Source organism: Natator depressus, chromosome 8, assembly GCF_965152275.1.
Source record: "Natator depressus isolate rNatDep1 chromosome 8, rNatDep2.hap1, whole genome shotgun sequence".
In the NCBI taxonomy this organism is placed as follows: Eukaryota; Metazoa; Chordata; order Testudines; family Cheloniidae; genus Natator; species Natator depressus.
Genome location: NC_134241.1, coordinates 12,128,689 through 12,149,417, shown reverse-complemented (window position 1 = coordinate 12,149,417; position 20,729 = coordinate 12,128,689). Strand labels below are relative to the sequence as shown.

At 41.5% G+C, this 20,729-nt stretch overlaps 1 protein-coding gene across 4 annotated transcripts in view; it reads left to right on the top strand.

Moving 5' to 3' along the window:
- The window catches only part of SEC24A (SEC24 homolog A, COPII coat complex component), a 52,555-nt gene extending 37,615 nt beyond the window's left edge, over window positions 1-14,940 (top strand). For 3 of the 4 annotated variants that reach the window (XM_074960439.1, XM_074960441.1, XM_074960440.1), the window contains 8 exons: window positions 557-730; window positions 1,344-1,454; window positions 1,896-2,071; window positions 4,019-4,156; window positions 5,265-5,369; window positions 5,497-5,589; window positions 6,188-6,291; window positions 11,479-14,939. In XM_074960439.1, the coding sequence (XP_074816540.1) occupies window positions 557-730; window positions 1,344-1,454; window positions 1,896-2,071; window positions 4,019-4,156; window positions 5,265-5,369; window positions 5,497-5,589; window positions 6,188-6,291; window positions 11,479-11,593 (1,016 nt within the window). In that variant the 3' untranslated portion in view covers window positions 11,594-14,939. Of the gene's footprint in view, window positions 1-556; window positions 731-1,343; window positions 1,455-1,895; window positions 2,072-4,018; window positions 4,157-5,264; window positions 5,370-5,496; window positions 5,590-6,187; window positions 6,292-11,478 lie in introns of all 4 variants that reach the window. The other variant, XM_074960438.1, reaches the window with a different exon arrangement.
- The last annotated feature ends 5,789 nt before the right edge of the window (window positions 14,941-20,729 follow it).

Genomic DNA, 20,729 nt, shown 5'->3' with positions numbered 1-20,729 from the left:
CATGGCACTTTTATAGATGGCATTGCAAGTGCATTCATAAAACATTCTTCAACCACCACATCCAAAAATATTTAAATAAATGGTTTTCTATTAATCGTGCTGTTTAAAAAAATTAATCACGATTATTGTTTATCACTTGACAGTCCTAATTTGTAACCTTTTTAGAACTACTGGTTCCCAAGGGTAGTGCTTATAAAGAAAGAGGACTTTACTATGCTGTATATAGTATTTTCCCTTAAATGACTGATCCTATCATATATTCTGAACTAGAACTATCAGCACATTGTGACTTTCAGCCTCAAAGAGTCAAAGAAATTTGAAATGTTACTAATCTTTGAGCTGACTTGTATTCTGAGTGCTTGGTAACCATTGGTTTTAGTGCATGCTACAAATTAATGTGCAACTTGAGATATTTACATTTACTAAAGGAACTGTGTTTTGAAAAGGGTTTGTCCATAATCTAGAAATCAGGGCAACTATGTAATCAGTTCATAGTTTACATTAAATGGCAAAAGTAACATTAATAAATCAGATTACATGGTTTTTCCTTTCGTAGGTCTTTCCATTCATACCTTCCATGGGAACTTCTTTGTGCGATCAACGGACTTGTTGTCTTTACCCAATGTAAACCCGGATGCAGGATATGCTGTACAAATGTCAGTAGAGGAAAGTCTCACTGACATGCCAGTTGTTTCTTTTCAGTCAGCACTACTGTACACATCCAGCAAAGGTAAGAAATGTAAACAGCATTGGCTGGTAGAATGATACAATATGTTAGCTGCCAATGTGTGTAAATTCTTAAATTTATAATCTAGTTTGCTTGGAGTAAGTAAATAACTTCAACTGCATCTTCATATCCCCAATAAGAGAGGGTAGAGTACTAACACCTTAGCACGCTCATTCCTCCTCCTGTTAGTGATAGTGGTTATTCATTATTCAGCAGCTGCATTTCAGGGCCTTACAGATTTTCTGAAAAACTTGCTCTGATCTGAAATGGGCAATTTTAGCCCAGAAATAAATTGGCCAAAGAGATTAAATTGGCTGCTTAACAGGTGTTCATTTAAAATAATTGTGTGACAAGTTAATGGTGCATTAAATCAGTTTTATAAGTTATTTATCTGAAATATAGACTAATTGCTTTTGGTAAGTTGAGCAAAAAAGATATTCTTAAATAAATTGACTTAAAAAAATTAGAGTTACTGCAAATTTTACTGTACAGACTTTTGTACAGACTGTACAAAAATTTGTGATTTTTTTTCTCCCCACTTCCCCCAAAACACAGCTTAGATAATGGTGTGGAAAATGCCATTTGGCGACTACACAGATTTATTTTCTCCCTATAGGTGAAAGAAGGATTCGAGTCCACACTATGTGTTTACCTGTTGTTACAACACTGAGTGATGTCTATCTGGGGGCTGATGTACAAGCTATTACAGGGTTATTAGCCAATATGGGTAAGCGTGACGCTCTTTGATGTACATGTGTAAAATATCTAAAACTTTTGAGGAATAATCCTTTGAGAAGCAAGATTACAAGGGAAGTATCCTACCTTCTGAATGGTTGAAGGCACTTTGCCATATGACTTACAGTGACTCTGGGTGTGAAGATATCAGTACAACTGTATGCTGTCATGTTGTTTGATATGGCTTTAGAATTCTGCACATCAGAAGTTAGAGCAGCAATTAGGACTCCAGGATTTTTTATTCTAGGCTGTACCATTAATGTTCCTATCCCTTTATGCCTCTCGGTGGCACAGTAAAGCTCCATTAATGTGTGTTTGTAACCCCTCATGTCAGGATCTTAAGATGGTTATAGAAGTACAAAATAATACGTGTCAGTAATTCCTAGAAAAGAAAATTAGCTGTTAAACTTCTCTCTCTCTCTCTGCTTTTTAGCTGTGGACCGGTCAGTTTCTGCTAGTTTGAGTGATGCTCGGGATGCCTTGGTGAATGCTGTAATCGATTCCCTGTCGGCTTACCGCTCTTCAGTCCTAAGCATTCAGCAACCTGGTCTGATGGCTCCCTATTCCCTACGACTCTTTCCACTTCATGTACTGGCTCTCTTAAAACAAGTAAGAATGAAAATAAAATCTTTCCAGAGGATATTATTTTTATATTCAGTACGTCAGTCTGAATGATGTATAGGTAAACATTTCTGTGAGATGATATTATCTATGAAGGGTTTTGGCAACATTTGAAGGGGGGTGATTTCTTCATTGGTTTAGATCCAGTTTAATTAAGACCAGCCATCTTGCCATATACTATCACAGTAATTGAGGTTGTTTGGCATTTAAGATAATAGCCTCTTCTGGTATAAATGGAACAGCTCTGGAACCAACTTTTTGTCTCATTTCTCCAGGCCCTGGATTTGGTGATTTTTTTTTTCCTTTTCTTTCCAGTACCACTGCAAAGCAAGACTTGCTTGTTCACCTTGGTTTTCAGTGGGGCCAACTGTAGTAGAAGATGGCTTGGGTGTCTATATCAGCCACCAACAAAGGGTTTTTTAAAAGTTATCATAAGATCTAAATATGACTGAAGTTACATATGTATAGGCTGTGTTTGTGTACTGTATCTAGAGCTTATGTCAGATGCATTTATCATAAAGCTTGACATTTTTATGAACAATGTAGGGAGGTGGTATAGTTGTGGGGTGTGTCATGACAGAAAGAAGGGGCTTCTGTTCCATGTATAGAGCTGCAGCAGTGTAGGATTGGGAGTATGGTGAAGAATAGCACCAGGGAGGTGGAGCTAGAGGGCAAGAAGCTTGGGTGCCTGGGAGGGCATTGGTATTGAGGCAGAAGTGGGCAGCCAAGAGAGGAAGCAAAGGAAAGTGGGGGCAGGGAGTAATATGGGGAGACTTGCTGTGATTGTCTGATACCCCTGACTGCTAGCCTAGGGAACATGCAGCAATTGCTGTTCAGTGTGGCTTTGAGGAGCTTCACTCTGTGCTGCTGACAAGGCAAATCTATACACCAATTTAATGTGGGGTGTAGGGAGAGAGCTAAGTGCTAGCCCACAAAGAACTGATCTTTGCTGGCTTTTCTAACAAAGGGGTTTGCAGCATTCCTGAGTCTTGTCTATGCTAGAAAACTGAACAATTTCTAAAAATGGCTTTCAGCTGTGGATCCCTCTGAACTAATATAGAAAATGGTTAGTCTTAGGATAGATGGTTTACTCTTTCAGAATGCAGCATGATCAAGACCTGGTGGAATCATCTCATTCACACTTTCTCAAATGATACTAAAAACCCTTGTTAAGTCTATGCTATGGCTGTGTTTATGCTGGGGAGATTTGATCTCTTTAATAAAGACAAAGTCAAACACTTGAACGGTTTTCAGTACTTGTTTGGGATGGGGTCCTGCTTCAGCAACAGTTGAGCTGCTTTGTGTCCGTAAGCCAATGGAGTGCATTTACCATTAAGTCAGAACACCTCTGACAGAGATGTGCATTAGAGCCAAAGGATTAAGCATAACAAGTCTTTGGATTGCGGTTTTAAAGTATTGTTATGTAGCTTCTTGAGACAAAGTAATAAGCATAATTTTATTAAAAATCCATCTTAATATGCCATCATTCCAACTCCACTCTTCAGAACGTGTTCTACAGACATAGGACTAACATATATTACAGTATTTTATGTCAGTGGTTCCAGAATCCAAAGATATACTGCTTGAGTGATTAGTCACAAAGTTGTTTGCGTATAAGTAATATACAAAACTTGCTTTGAGTACAGATACTCAGTTAAGAAATGCAGATAATTTAAGTGTGTGTGTGTGTGTGGGGGGGGGGTCATTATAGTAATCAAGTCTTTATTATATTTTTAGATCAAAATATTTAAGGCTAAATTTCATGTGGGACTCAAAATATTTCTTAATGTAGGTAATCAAAAGCAGATGTAGGCGATATACCTATTCTTGTTTTATAAACATCTTGAATGTGTGATACTCTGCCTAGTCCTTTTCACTTGTTGACTTTGAATTAATAACAAATTAAAATATTTCAAATACTGGTTTTATTCACAGAAAGCATTCCAGACTGGGACAAATATCCGCTTAGATGAGCGTATTTTTACTATGTGTCAAGTGAAAAACCAGCCCCTAATTTACCTCATGCTTATGACCCATCCCAATCTGTACAGAATTGACAATCTCACAGATGAGGTATGATTTCTTTTTACTTATTACACTGGTTCTGTGGTTGCTTGGTTCCAAAGACCTTTATTTGAAGTGAAGAATATGTATTGCATAGAAAACCCTTTAAATAAGAACTGTATTCTTCAAGGTATGTAGTCTGAGAGCTCACAGCCAGTCACAAAGTTAAAAGTTTTGAAGATACATCAAAGCAACTTACCCATTATAGGCAAACTGATGGAACAATTCCTTGGCACTCGAATTAAGTCACATCACATGAATCATGTATGTGTGTGTGACTGTTAAGGAATTATTATAAAGACTGCCGCACTAAATTGCCACTCCATGTAATCCAGACTTATTTTAAATCAAGTTTTGCAGCAATAACTTGGAAGCAATACATGCATGAATTATAAGTCATGAGATGAGGGGTAGTTCCAGTGTTGGATTGCATTTCAGACTAAGCTGAAGTGTGTAAAAGTTTACAAATACTGTAAACCATACGTACATATAAGATGTTGCTCCATTATTTTCCAGGTTGTCTGTTAGGGGTGGTATAGATGGGCTCTGGAGGGAACATATGGCTAACACCCCACTCTAGACACAATGTGGATTGGATTCTATAGACAATCATTCTGAAAAATGTAGCTGGCATTCTAATTTGAAAATAGTCTATTACACTACAAAGCACATCCCATTAAAAGGGGATATGCTGCAGCAGGGATGATGTTTTTCATAGTGGTGTTCAACTTCCTTTTTAAAATAAGTCCTGTCATTAGTTCCATGAACCAGTATGTGTAGGAATTAGTGCAGGCAGACTAATTCTGTACATCCAGACTTCGAAGCCTGCAGATTTTTGAAGCTCACATAATTGTATGAAGTTTTCAGAAGAGAATCAATTTCATTAAGACAAAATAGACTGCTTTTTTTATAATAAAGTATATGTTATATCTGAATTTTAACAATATAAAAGTCAGACAGCAACAGATGATGCACTTGGGGGCAAGAGGGTATAATTTGTCCTTAATTGTTTTTTACTAATAAAAATGCATTCCACTTGAATATTTCTCATTCCTGTCTGCCTCTCTAATCTATATATCTAGAGGCACACTTACATGGTAGCAATTTTTCTCTTTAGGGAGCCCTCAACATCAATGATAAAACAATACCTCAGCCACCCATTCTCCAGCTGTCTGTGGAGAAGCTGAGTAGGGATGGTGCTTATCTTATGGATGCTGGCTCTGTAAGTTAAAATTTTATATGACCTTTTGGGTTTTTCTGAAGACTACTGAGCACTTTAGATATACAGAAGAGTATAAGGGTGTATGTATTGCATAGATTAATGCTATTGTTATTGAACTGTCTTTTAGGTAATGTTTATCTGGATTGGAAAGAATTGTGGACAGAATTTTATCAGCCAAGTCCTTGGAGTTCCAAGTTATGCATCAATACCACAGAATATGGTAAGTGCTTGCTTTAGTCTTAAATAGGACAAGTAACTTTTTAAATTATAATCTATCACCTGTATAAGCTCAAGAGCCTTTCAGAATTGTAGCTGATTGTAATTAATTACAGTTTCAGGAAAAGCTCCCTTCCCCCATCATATGACACTCTTCTGTAGGTTCCCCACTTAAAATTATCTTAATCCAGCTCACTCACTATGAAACCGCAATAAGTAGAAGTTGATAACCATCAGTTAGATCCAGTAAATGTCTGAGCAGTTGGAGAATATTGGGACCAGGAAGGAGAGTGGGTTAGCTCACCAGCCCTCAATTGCTGGAAAATTCAAATCCTAGTTTAGGTCAGAAGTGAAAATGAATCTGTTAATGTAGTCCCAGTTGTGACAGCCAAAAGCCACTATTCAGTTTGGCACAGTTGATAGTTTGTTCAAGGATGATCTGACACTGAAATTGCAGTGGTATGTGAAACAGCTTCATACTCACTGTGTCTACTTTATGCCTGATTATGATGCTTGACCCTTTTCATTAACACTAAATTAACTCTGTCTCCTAAAGACAGAGTATGTTATATTATGTATTAATGATAACCTTTGTCTAATAGACGCATCTTCCAGACCTTGAAACAGCTGAATCTACCAGAACAATAGCTTTTATCTCTTGGCTGAGAGAGCAAAGGCCATTCTTCCCTATACTGTATATAATAAGGTAAGTTCTTTTTGACAACTCTAATACACAAATATGCATAGTCATGCATGCATGCATAGTCATGTTTGCCACTGTAGTGACATATTTTATACTGCAGTGCCCTCACACAAGATTTGTGAGAGTTATGCCTACTGTGAATTGTAAATGCTTGAAAACCTGACATGTGATTTTAACTTTACTTGTTTTGTCATCTTTTAATTTGTGGAGGTTTGATGCTTTCTCAGGGCATCCAGAACTGTAAGTCACCTTGTTACCCTTCTGTCTCAGCAAGAGATTTATTGGTGCTATACTGTGTGACCGCTTCCTGCCACCCCTGTCTGCTAGATAGCCAAACAGACTCCTCAGGACTCTGCCAGTCCAGACTTTGCCTTGCAGGTTAACTCTTGGTGTACTTCAGTTCCTGAATCCCCTGGAAGAGTGTTCCTCTGCAGCATCCAGGCTTTGTCACTGTATGCCCACAGAAATACCAAGTCCGCTGTCTCCAAAGAGACAGAATACACACCAGGCTGTTAGCTCAACTGAGGATGCACACCTTACTTTAATATAATAGTACTGAGATGAATTTATAATAAAACAAGACTAAGTGATACTAAGGAAAGATAATAGAAACAGAAAATGGTTACAAATAAACAAAAGAATAACCTGCTTCGAAAAGTCTACATATAACCATAACAGGCTTCAAGCTTTGTTCTCACCTACAATTGCTTTTCAGCATCACCAACCCACATAGTTGGGGATCCACCGTTCATAGCTGCAAAGAGCACTGACCTCTTTGTTCCCTCAGTGATGGATAATAAGATGCCCTTTTGCTTTTCTTTATATTCCCCAGTGTTAATTGTCTTTGTCTCAAGAATCAGGATGACTCCCTGGGCTTCAGTCTTTTCCTGTGTGCTAACACCATGCTCTTCCTCATCCTCCTGATAACTGGTGTTTACTGCAGATACAGATAAATTGCCCATTGTCTGTGGCATCCCCATGCTCAGTTTTACATTATAGACAAATCAATATTCTTCTCTGAGTGATGGTCCCTATCTGTATTCCACATGTTGGGTGCTCATTTCAGGGAGGTCCAAAATACAGTTGAGGACCTCCCCTTTGATGAGCAAGTTGTTCCACGAGAAGATGGGTGAATCCCTTCATGTGCTGAAGGACTCTACAGGCACACTATGGTCCCTTGGTATATACACCCCAGCTCTGAAACACAAGCAGCAGAGAACCATTCCGTCTGTGACCTTACCTGGCCTAATACCAATGCCAGCAGGACGTGCCATTTAGGTGGCACCTCTTGCAACAGCCACACTTCCCTGCCTCCGCCACAACTAATTGTTTGACCCTTTCCCAGCAGCACCCAAAACCTCAGTTTTGACTTGCATGTTGATCCCTAAACCTTCCCCGATGCCACCACAGTGCCTCATATAGTCTATGGGGGCCATATTGCCCTATTTCCTCACAATTGGGACAGGATCACCACGGACAGTTGGATACTGGAGAACATCCACCATGGATACTCCATAGAATTCCTCTTGTTCCCACATCTTTGGTATCTCCAGCCCCCCTCTCTCCCCCCCTTGGACTTCTCTTGGGGATCCATCCCATCAATGCATTCTCCAAAAAGAAGAAGAAAATCTGCACATTGAAAGGGCCATAGAGCCTGTCCCACCTCAATGCAAGGGAAGAGGCTTCTACTTACCATACTTTCTCATCCCGAAGAAGGGTGCCGTGCACTGTCCCCGTCTAGATCTTCAGGTGATAAATACTTTTTCAGAAAGCCCAAATTCTGTACGGTAACACTGGCATTGATTATTCCCTCCCTCCCCCAGGAAGCCTGGTTTACAGCTCACAACATGGACACTTACTTCGATGTAGACAGTTACCTGCCCCACTGCAAGTTTCTCCATTTTCGGGTAGGACACCAACACTATCGGTTTCAGGTCCTCTTGTTTGGTATATTGACAGCGCCAGGAGTGTTCACAAAGGTCTTTGCTGTGGTAGCAGTTCAAATGCGCCGCCTCTGCTACTCAGTATACCCCCTACCTTAACAACTGGCTCCTCGTGGTGCTTATCGTGCCAGGAAGTAGCCGCCACGATCCTCACCCTTTGCATACTATTGGCATCTCTAGATATTTGTATCAACAAGGAAAAGTCGGTATTGATATCTACGCAGATTATACTTTCTCGGAGCACATCTTGATTCCATTGCAGCGAGAGGTTTCCTCCTGGTGGACTGCTTTGCAACACTTATGTCCATCATTGTGGACCTGTATCATAGACCTCACACCATGGTCTGCCACACACACACACACAGAGACACACACTCTCTCTCTCTCCCCATCCTTGGCCATGTGTTGCCTCCAAGTGTAGCTCCCCTCCATCTACAGAAGCAAAACAGAACATATGTTGGCCAGAATCATAGTTCCCTGGACCGTGGTGGGCCAGTCCTCCCAAGGTCATCATCAGCACCCCGTTCGCCCCTTCCATACCACAGGTCACCATCACAACAGATGCCTCCCTCACGGGTTGGAAAGCCCACCTGGACCACCACGTGGCCTATGGAGTGTGGATGCCACGGGAGGGCAGGATGTACATAAATGTGCTAGAGCTCCATGCAGTCTGTTCAGTGTGTAAGACCTTTCTCCCGCTAATTCAGCCCCTCCACATTCAACTTCTCTCAAACAACATCACAGCAGTGGTGTACATCAACAAGCGGGGTGGCGCCAAGTCTTCCTCCCTCTGCCCTGAGTCCGTCCGCCTTTGGAACTGGTGCATCAAAAACAACTTAATGCTTCAAGTCACATACCTCTTAGGCACCCAGAATTGCCTGGCCCACACACTCAGCAGAACACTACTTCAGTCATGAGTGAGAGCTACATAATGCCACGCTATAGAATCTCTTCGAGAGCTGGGGCACCCATCTGTGGAACCTGTTTGCCACTCTGAAGAACCAGAAGCTGCCCCTCTCTTGTTCCAGAGGAGCAATAGGGAAGAATTTGTGGGGTGACGTTCTCCTCCTCCCCTGGAAGAAGACTTTGTTACTCCTTTCCTCCCCTTCCCCTCCTGCTGCAAGTACTATGCAAGATTCGTTGGGACAGAACCACTGTGATGGTCATAGCCCCATTCTGGCCCCGTCAGTTCTGGTTTACAGACCTCCTCAGATTCTCCACCTGAACGCTGCTCCGCCTTCAGACTCTCCTGGATCTACTCTCACAAGATCAGGGGAGAATCCAGCATCCCAGTCCAAGCCCTCTTCACTTCACAGCCTGGTATTCGGATGAGGATTGAGGATAGACCAGGCGTGCTCCACGTTGGTGTGGCAAATCTTTATCCAGAGCGCCAGAGAGAATCCACCAAGGCATGCTACTGAGCAAAACGGAGATGGTTCACAGTATGGGCTCAATGTGACCATCACTCACTGAGTGTGGTATCTATACCAGGCAACCTAGACTACCTTCTTGCCCTCAAATGTCCGGCCTAGTCATCAACTCTACAGGGCAGCACCTGGCAGCAATCAGTGTCTTTCTCTACCCTTCCCCCCCACAGCAAACTGCACATCAGTGTTTACGCATCCCACCACTGTCCACTTCATTAAGGGTTTACTCAACATTTTTCCACCAGTTCTGAAGCCCACACCTCTATGGGACCTTAATCTCATCATCTCTGCCCTCCCAAAGCCACCCTTTGAACCACTGGCAACATGCTCACTCTCCCACCTTTTGATGAAAGTCATATTCATAGTAGCCAGAACCTCAGCCAGGCAGGTCAGTGAACTAGGCGCCATGATGGCAGATCACCCACCCTCCCACACTATATACCACAAGGACAAGGTGTCTCTATGGCTCCATCCTAAACTCCTCCCAAAGGCACTGTCAGAATTCTACCTAAGCCAGTGCATCCACCTATCTGTTTTCTGCCCCAAACCGCACACCTCCCCCACTAACAGGGTCCTACAATCCCTCCATGTCTGCTATGCACTGGTTTTCTATCTTCACAGTACTCAATCCTTTCGCACATTGCTGAACAGTCCAAGGGTCAAGCCCTCCTCTCCAAACCAATCTCCAAATGGGTCTCGGAGCATCTGTGAATGTTACAAACAATCTGGCGTACCCCCGCCTGATGGAGTCACAGCTCACTCTACGTGAGCGCAACCTACCACATCAGCTTCACTGGCGGATGTGTCCTGGCAAGACCTAAGTTGTGCAGCTATCTGGCACTCTGTCCACACGTTCATAATGCAATACACTATTGCACAGGCGACAGTAGGCTAGGCTGTACTGCAGACCGTGCTAACATTGGCATCCTCACACCCACCTCTGCACTGCTCACTGCTGTCAAGTTACCCATGTGTTGAATACACATAGGGACCATCACTCGAAGAAGGAGGAGAGGTTACTTGCCTGTAACTGAAGCTTCTTCAAGATATGTGGTCCCTATCTGTCTTCCAGTACCTGCCCTTTATCCCCTCTGCTTTGGACTACATTCCAAGACGGTAAGAGGGAGACTGGAGAGGCACTACCTATTATACCTTTGGCTGGGTAATGAGGGGATGCACCACACACGTGCTGGTCAGTGCACACTGCTAAGAAACACTTCAGGATTCAGGTGCATGGCACGTCTGTCTACTCACGTGTACAATACAGATAGGGACCACCCATCTCAAAGAACCTCCAGTTACAGGCTAGTAACTTCCTCTTCCTTTGTCTGGGACAATTTGTTTATCAAGTCTGCCCCCAAAACATTTTAGGATCATATTTCCAGCACACATGACTCTCTACACACTGTCTGTACAAACATCACAGCGAGATTGACCACCATGTCACTAGCTCTCATTTGATACTACACGACACTCTTTACGTATAAATACTATGATAATAATGTATAAAGTGTCAGACTTGATGGGAGTTTACAGAAGAGTGGGCCCTCTGCCAGTTGGTATTGTGGGGTTCTTACGTTATAAATGTAACCAGGTTGCCTGTATTTAACATCAGACGTTTTAGTGAATTAAATGTGAACGTTATCCAGCAATATTGTGTAATGAACGATTGTGAGGCCTACAGTACTGGCCGTTCATTTACACTTCACCACTTAAATAGCTTTCAAAATAGCTAGTTCAGCCTATAACTTTAAAAATACAATACTGTAGAGATTCGTGAATGTTTCATTTCACTCTGTCATTTTATTTCTATTTCCAAGGGATGAAAGTCCACTGAAATCAAGTTTCCTACAGAACATGATAGAAGACAGAACAGAATCTGCCTTATCATACTATGAGTTCCTCCTGCATATACAGCAGCAAGTGAATAAATGAACCACTGGGTTGTATGGCTCGCTTGCTTAGCGAAAATTTCTGCAGTAAAGAACACTTGTGCTTGTAATATCTTTTGTTAAGTTTGTGGCCTGGTGCAGTTGATGAGAAGTTCTCACTGTGATTTCAACAAAATAAAGCAAATAAAGGACCACAACTGAGGATCATTTGTGCAACCACATAATATTGTACGTTTAAAAATCAAAATATATTTGAAGAGGTTGGGGATCTTTAATTTGCTGCAAATTATGCTTTTACTGTAAGCAGTTGCAGCATGAAGTACATTTGCAAAGGCAATGTTGAAGGAGTGAAATACATTTTGTAAAATGGAGTTTTGTTCAAAATTGTATATTTCTGTAACTTTTAGTTTTGCGGTTTTTTTGTTTTTCTTTTTTTGCTGCTAGATTTAAAACCTCAACATGATTGAGTTGCAGGGAAATTATATTGTCTTTATGATACAGTATATCCACTGATTAAAGGTTGAAAATTTATTTTAAAAGAGAGCTCCCTGGTACACTTAAAGTAGCAATGAAACAATTCATTGTGAAATGAACAAATATTTGAAAAAAAAATTATGAAAATTTTAGGATGTAATGTTCTAGAAATGGTTACGTTGGATAGGTCTAAAGGTAGCTTAAACTGGCCTGGCTGGATTGAGATCGTCCGAAGTAATTTGTTAAAAAGCTTTCAAATGCATCAATGTTATTGTACCTGAAAGGCAAAGTTGGCATAGCATACTATGTAAACTGAAAATTGTAATCAAGTGATCTGGCAGCAAAAATGGGCTAAGACTGACACTGAGCCTTGTGTTTGTAGTTAAAAATAATGAGTTTGGTCTTGTCTTGATAGTTCATTAAATGGCAGGAATGGGGAAAAGAAGGCAAAGCATAAAACCACCTGATCCTTTCTGTGTGTTACATTAGATAGATTTCTGCTCTAAATGTTAGGCCCATAACATTTTTTGTGAAATGAGGCTGTGGTAGCATTTCAACCTTAATTTATCAATATATTTTAGAGACAGTACTGAATATTTTGTGTGACATCTAAAACTGAATTCAAGCAGAAGTAATAATTTTGCTCTTGAAATAAATGGGAAAACATATTGGTAGGAAGTGTTTTATAGTTCAGTGAATATATTTAAAGTTCTCACAAATCTTTTTGATTGAAGCTTTGTAACAAGCCTAATTCCAGGGCCATGTGTGCACACAATATACATGTTTTAATTTAACTGACAGACCTGCAAGTGCTACGAATGAAACATGGAAATTGGATTTACAGAAAGCTGGTATTCTTAAATGTAAGATGTGTAAAGTACATGAGAATTAAAGTATATCGGTTGGGGAGCAATCTGTCGATGACAGGCTGTTTCTCTTTATGTTGCTAGTTGATTGCTGCCCCTTATACGCCCGTGGAAAAAATGTTTTCTACTTTATTTTGCTTTTCGTTCATATTAATGCTCATACGCTTACAGCAGACTTGCAAAAATCTCCCTGTTGGGGTCAAGTAACTTTTAGTTGATGAGTAAAAGGTAGGAAAGTAGATATTGTGCCTAGGCTAGTAAACTTGTGAAGGTTTTGCAAAGCGGATTTAACAGGATCTGGTAGGATCACGGTTTCTGCAGCCATTCGTCTGCTTCTGCTCCAGTTACAGTATAATTGACTGAAAGGAGTTAACTCAGTGCAGGGGAGAAGCAGCTGTTTCTTCATAGAAACATCTTGTGAAATTTGAGCACAAAAGAGCCACTATCATTCTGTGCTGATTTGTGATGTTTTCAAAAGAGCATTTTGGAACAGATTTACTTCTTCCAAAGGTGATTTAAACACCCTGCCTGCTGTGTCTACATGACTCGTGGAAATGTATTTCCCAAAAGTTTTTTTATAAGATTGTGCATTATTTTCAAAGTGAAAAAATATAGTAAGTATATAGGGGAAAATTGTTTTAAAATTTACTAAATTACTTTATTTCTAGCTTCACTCACATTTAGATCCTAAATTTTATTTCTTAAATGAGAATCAGTCATTCAGACAACCACAGTTTTATTAAGTGGTAACTCACTCCAGGCACATGATGATAAAATGTACCAACTAGGATGTTGGAAATCATCCATGCATCTCACAACAGACCCAAAGCCTTTGTTTTTTTTTACTATCACCACATACTTTGTCATTATATTCCGTAAAGTTACATTTTTAAAGATAGTGTCTGTTTCAGAGAGAGCGTCACTTGCTTTATGTAAACCAGGATAACAGCTATGAATGTCAGTCTACATGCCAATATAGTAACTAACAACATTTCAAGTTAGGATCCCTAATATTTTTCTCTGTGAAACTTATGAACGAGCGAGCAAATGAACCCATTTGAAGTAGAATGCTTTTGGAATGTCCGTATTGTATTTAAGAAATATTCTGCAATATTGAATGTGTAGTTTCAATTCCATGCAGTGGGGGACAAAACCTGCTGCTTCAATTCGTTTTACTCTTACATCATTGCAGAACACACCAGTGTGTAAACTGCCTTTGCCACACTTCTCACTGTGTTACAAACGTCAAGAATAACTTGTTTATTTTAAGATCTTAAACAGGGAAGGGTGGTCCTGGTTGTTCTATCTTAGTGTGACAACCCCACCACAGCACATGTTCTCTATTTTTCTAGTTTCTGAGGTTTAACTATTTGTTTGATACATTAATGTTAATTCTGTCAACATCAGTACCATCCATTTTAATTTGTATACATTATCTTTGATAATTTAATATATTTGAGTCTCAGTCTAAACAGACTATTTTGCAATAACTAGAATAAGATTTACATTTTATTCAGAGTTAATTTCTTAACAATTTATAATCAAAGATGTAGAATGGCTGTTATATAAGGGACCATCAAATGTGATTTTAAGCTTTTGTTCACTATTATGGATGTAATCCTTATAAATTTAATTTTGTAAAGTAGTGTATAATATTGTAATATTAAATCCTTGTTTTCTGAAACTCAGACACAGATCTTCAGCATGAAGTTATAAATCTTGCCCCTTCTGAATCTGAGACAGGATTTACTTGTCCTCCTTTTTACAGTTTGTAATTTTCACTGTTTTATTCCTGTAAAAAGTCATTTGTAACACATGCAAATGCTTATTTTATCTGTGCTAATTTAAAAGATTTGGCTACTCAATAAAACTAATTGAAAGTGCTCACAGAAGTCCATCAGTCCTTTAATTAATAAACAGAAGTGGGATTCCATATTTGATCAATCACTGGGTGACATTTTTTTTCCATTGGTTGCATTAGTAACTTCAGTAACAGTAATTGCATTGCTAAAGGAAAAAATTGTAACTTGCTAAAATTGTCAGTTTGTAAATGGTACAAAGATTGGGGGACTTAATATTTCAGGAGGAAAAAATGGAAGCATTTCTGCTATGTAACTGCGATCATTGGCAAAATTCCACTCTTTGTTACTGCACAGTATTTATAATAAACTTTAAACAAGGAAAAATCAGATTTACTGGCTTTTGCACCCAGGCATTTGGGTGCTTTACTCTAAGAAAAAAATCTACAGTGACAGTCAAGTGTTTTTGGGACCTAATTAGTAGCTCCATCTCCAGTGTGCAGCATGATGGCAGAAAAACATAAGTATTGACAAATGCAAAGGTAACATACATAGGAAAGGATCAACTGAACTACTCATACACACAGCTGAGTTCTTAATTACTTATAACCATTCTGAAAAAACAGTTGGTTGTCTTGGACAACTCAATTCGCTGCAGATTGAGCAGCTGTTTCCACTTTTAGGATGTATAAAGAATAGGGTAGAAAGTAACACTGAAAATAAGCCATATAAATCAATGGTATTCTCACCTGGAATGCTGTATTCAAATGTGGTCAGGTTATTGAGAAAAAAATAGCACAAACAGAACATACACAACTCTTGGGTGGTAGAGAAGAAGGTAAATGGGACATTACTGATCCTCCTGTCTCACAATACAAGAAAGGCAACTATGAAGGCAACAGATTTAAAAGTAACAAAAAGAAACAATTACAACTGACAAAGGAGTAGGAAAAAATATTGCCTATATGCTGGTCTATTCCATAATCTACTACATCTTCCTCTGAAGCATCTGGTACTGGTCACTGTCTGAGAGATGATACTGGACTAAATAGATGGTTGATCTGGTATGGGAATTGCTATGTTCCAGAATGGTCAGGACCTGTATTTTATTCCTATCTGCTTCATTAAACCTTTAGCAGCACATGGATCTCTTAATACCAGACTAGGGGATTAGTTGAAGGAAAGAGTCTCATCTTCTTGAGCATTAACATGAGTTCAAAACAGTATTTCAGCTAGGTATTTACTAGAGATGGGACTGCACTGTGAAATTTAGATGTGAATTTTCCTAAAGTTCTGGGGAGTTGGGAGTGAGGTTTGCAACTCAGGCCCACCTCTAGTGAGTTAGCAGCATGAGTTTTCAGGCCCATCACCATGTGTATGTGTGTTAATTGCATGAGTTTTGAACTAGGAAAAGAGTCCTGTGTAAATACTATGGTCTAGTTAGCACTCTTGCTTTGGGGTTAAAAGTAGGGTGGATTTTAAGCCCTTTCCTGGGACTTCGTCATATTTAATGTTCCCACTGCTTTTTGGATACATGGGAAATTGCCACAGCCATAAGATACAATCTTTCAAAGGAGATACTGAACATATGTGATGGAACTAAAGATCCCAGGGCACTATGAGAAGAGCTGTAACTCTGCAATTCTTGTCAGCATTTTTCTCCTCTAAGAGCTGTTTTCTAAGTATTCAGCCTTTTGAGATTCTGTCTGTATGAACACCAGCAGTGCAGTGTCTGTATACAAACTCACTCCCTTGCAATATACTTTGGTACACTTGGCTATACAATAGTTTACCAGACTAGATTTTACTACATATTTAAAAAGTTCATTTTGCCATCTCTCTAATGAATAGCACCTCATTCTCCTTTCTACAGGGGGTACTTAGGAAAAACTCATTTCTGAATATGAAGGTACAATGGGTAAGTACATTAATAGATAAAAATTATCAATAGCCATAGCTGCTATTCATAGAAAACTTGACCCAAAAATAGGAATAGCAATGAGCTAATTGAGGCATTTCACTTGGCTAAATTTGTCTGGCACATGGGGCGGTAATTGGATTTCTGCAGAAAGTGTTTGATTACACTTGACCTAATACTTTCAAATTAAATATTAGTATAGAGTTCCAGGAAGGTTTAGTTGCTTTTACAGCTAGGGAGTTGTAGGCTGTAGAAACTACCATTGCACTCTAATGAATCTAGGCCAATATATAATATCCTTTGCTTTCTATGTTGGCATTAAAATTGCATGGAAGCAAAGTAACTTGTTATGAATTTGTGTTTAGTTCACTAAGAGAAAACAGCTGAGTACAATATCTTATATAGGGAATGGCAAAGCTTTATCAAGTCTTAAATACCTCATGGGTCTGTAAAGAGAACAGTGGTGTGGTGCTAACTGTAAATACAAACATCCAAGAGCAATGCTGTTCAGAACACTAAATTCTGCAGGTTTAGGATTTTGTATGATCAATATTTAATTTCCAGCAGCCCCCTTATTCTAACTCTGGATTTTTTTCTGGCCAGAAATACCTAAGATACTTATCAAGGTCATTTGCTCTAAGACTGCACGTAGCCTGCTGTGTTCTGAATATCTATGCACAAGTATGTAGAAGACCATTTTTCTTTGTGTGCCATCTTTACACTATTGCTATAAATAGATTTTTCCTCTCTGTGCATCCTAAAGTCAGATGTAAGATTTGCATAGTCATGTTTTAGTGGGCTGCAAATGTTTCTGCTGGGTGATGAAGTTAGAAATGAACCCTTTGGAGAACTATACTTCATTATGAAGTCTCAACCACACAAGTTAAATTGAAATGTCTCAAATGCAAACTCTGGCAATGCAATACTTTCCTTATTCATTTAAGTTTAATATTCCTTTAAAAATACGTTGTTCGGAACACTGTAAAATAGTAGCTTACTTTTACTGCCAAAGGATCTAAAAGTGCTTCATGGGCTAAACAACTGATAATATATCTACATGAAACAGCAGTTGTTCAACCGTAGCCCTGAGCAAGAGTTTAGGGTAGTAAGTCAAAATAAATGCTTGTCCCAGCTGAATCTAGAGAAAATTAAACCACCTGGAATTACCTAAATTGGTATTTTGCCATTTAGAACCTCTACTCCTACACAAAGGTCCCTGGGCTACAACCAGCTCTTTATGGTTGGATGCTGAGAATATAGTCAGAGGTGTATTAACAGAAGAAAGCTATTAGACAGAGACTTTTTTCAGTCATTTTCCAGTCCCTGGGCAGTAATTATTCCACACCCTGAAGGACAGAGGCAAGCACACAGAGTGGCAGATTTGGGAAGGATTGACTGTTGATTTTGGTAACAATCTGAGGATTTCCCCTGTGCAAGTCAATTCTGTACTTGTCCTCATAGTGACAGTCACACGCTATTGCGGCCGGAGCCTCAAACATTAAGCATGGGGGTGAGTGTGTGTGTGTGTGAGATCCTTTCTGTAGAGAACTGTTGGTGTTCAGATGAGAGCGCTACCCTGTGTCTGGTGGAGGGAAGTGGGACCAGTCACCGCTAGCACTCTGTGTGTGTGTGTGTGGAGGGGGGGCGGTGAGCACAGCTAGGTGCCCTGTGTCTGATCGGGGGAGCGCTAGGGTTACCCCTCTCGGGCACACAAACTGGGCTGTCACAATGACCTTAGCCCCTAGAGCAGGGGGTTCTCAAAGTGGGGGTTCGGTCCCCTCAGGGGGTTCTGAGGTTATTATGTGGGGGTGGGGGTCACGAGCTGCCAGCTTCCACCCCAAACCCCGCTTTGCCTCCAGCATTTCTAATGGTGTTACTCTGAAACCTTTTTAATATATGTAACAGCCGTGTAAGTCTGTATTCGCAAAAAGAAAAGGAGTACTTGTGGCACCTTAGAGACTAACCAATTTATTTGAGCATGAGCTTTCGTGAGCTACAGCTCACTTCATCGGATGCATGCTGTGGAAACTGCAGAAGACATTATATACACAGAGACCATGAAACAATACCTCCTCCCACCCCACTCTCCTGCTGGTAATAGCTTATCTAAAGTGATCATCAAGTTGGGCCATTTCCAGCACAAATCCAGGTTTTCTCACCCTCCGCGCCCCCCCCCCCCCACAAACTCACTCTCCTGCTGGTAATAGCCCATCCAAAGTGACCACTCTCTTCACAATGTGTATGATAACCAAGGTGGGCCATTTCCTGCACAAATCCAGGTTCTCTCACCCCCCTCCAAAAACCACACACACAAACTCACTCTCCTGCTGGTAATAGCCTATCCAAAGTGACCACTCTCCTTACAACGTGCATGAAAATCAAGGTGGGCCATTTCCAGCACAAATACAGGTTTTCTCACCCCCCCACCCCCATACACACACAAACTCACTCTCCTGCTGGTAATAGCTCATCCAAAGTGACCACTCTCAGGGAGTGTGTGTGTGTGAGATCCTTTCTGTAGAGAACTGTTGGTGTTCAGATGAGAGCGCTACCCTGTGTCTGGTGGGGGGAAGCGGGACCAGTCACCGCTAGCACTGTGTGTGTGTGTGTGTGGAGGGGGGGCAGTGAGCACAGCTAGGTGCCCTGTGTCTGATCGGGGGAGCGCTAGGGTTGCCACCTCTCGGGCACACAAACTGGGCTGTCACAATGACCTTAGCCCCTAGAGCAGGGGGTTCTCAAACTGGGGGTTGGGTCCCCTCAGGGGGTTGTGAGGTTATGTGGGAGCGGGGTGGGGGGGGGTGAGAAAACCTGTATTTGTGCTGGAAATGGCCCACCTTGATTATCATGCACGTTGTAGGGAGAGTGGTCACTTTGGATAAACTATTACCAGCAGGAGAGTGAGTTTGTGTGTGTGTGGTTTTTTTTTTTTTTTTTTGAAAAAAAAGGGGGCGGGTGAGAAAACCTGTATTTGTGCTGGAAATGGCCCACCTTGATTTTCATGCACGTTGTAAGGAGAGTGGTCACTTTGGATAGGCTATTACCAGCAGGAGAGTGAGTTTGTGTGTGTGGTTTTTGAAGGGGAGGTGAGGGGGATGAGAGAACCTGGATTTGTGCAGGAAATGGCCCACCTTGATTATCATACACATTGTGAAGAGAGTGGTCACTTTGGATGGGCTATTACCAGCAGCAGAGTGAGTTTGGGGGTGGGGGGGCGGAGGGTGAGAAAACCTGGATTTGTGCTGGAAATGGCCCAACTTGATGATCACTTTAGATAAGCTATTACCAGCAGGAGAGTGGGGTGGGAGGAGGTATTGTTTCACGGTCTCTGTGTATATAATGTCTTCTGCAGTTTCCACAGTATGCATCCGATGAAGTGAGCTGTAGCTCACGAAAGCTCATGCTCAAATAAATTGGTTAGTCTCTAAGGTGCCACATATATTAAAAAGTGTCGATCGTTGATAAGGAGGGGTCGCACTCAGAGGCTTGCGATGTGAGAGGGGTCACCAGTACCAAAGTTTGAGAATCACGGCCCTAGAGCCACGGGCAGCGTGGGCTGAGCCCCCGGACGGGGCAGACACCTCAGCCGCGCGACACTCCTGGGAGCCCCTGGACAGGCGCCAACGCCAGGCGAAGCGCTGGAGCAGGCCCGGCGCGCGGCCGGGCGGTTGGACCGGCGACCCGCGCGCAAGGGGCCTGTCTTCCCCCTGCCGGCGGGTGGGGGCGTTCGCGGTGTCTGCGCCTCTGCTGTGCCGCCGCCTCCTCGGGTCGGGCGCCCGCGGGCAGCCGTGTTCTCCGCGGCAGGCAGGTGGCTGCTCTGACTCTAACCACCGCGGGCCCGCCCCTCAGCGGCGTGGTGCACCTAGGCAGCGTCACCGCTCCCTCCCGCTACCTCGCTGGAGAGAGCTGCTGCGACACGCCTCCCCTCACACTCCTTCTGTGTGTGGTCATCTCGAGGCCGGAGCCGCCATCTTTACTGTGGGCATCAGGTCCGGAAAGACGCGTAGTTGGCAAGGCGGACTGACGGGGTGTCGCTCCCAGTTCCTTTGGCCTCTGCCCTCATCCAAGATGGCGCTTCTTGCTTCAGCAGTTGGAGGCGGTTCTAGCATGGGGGCAGGGGTTACG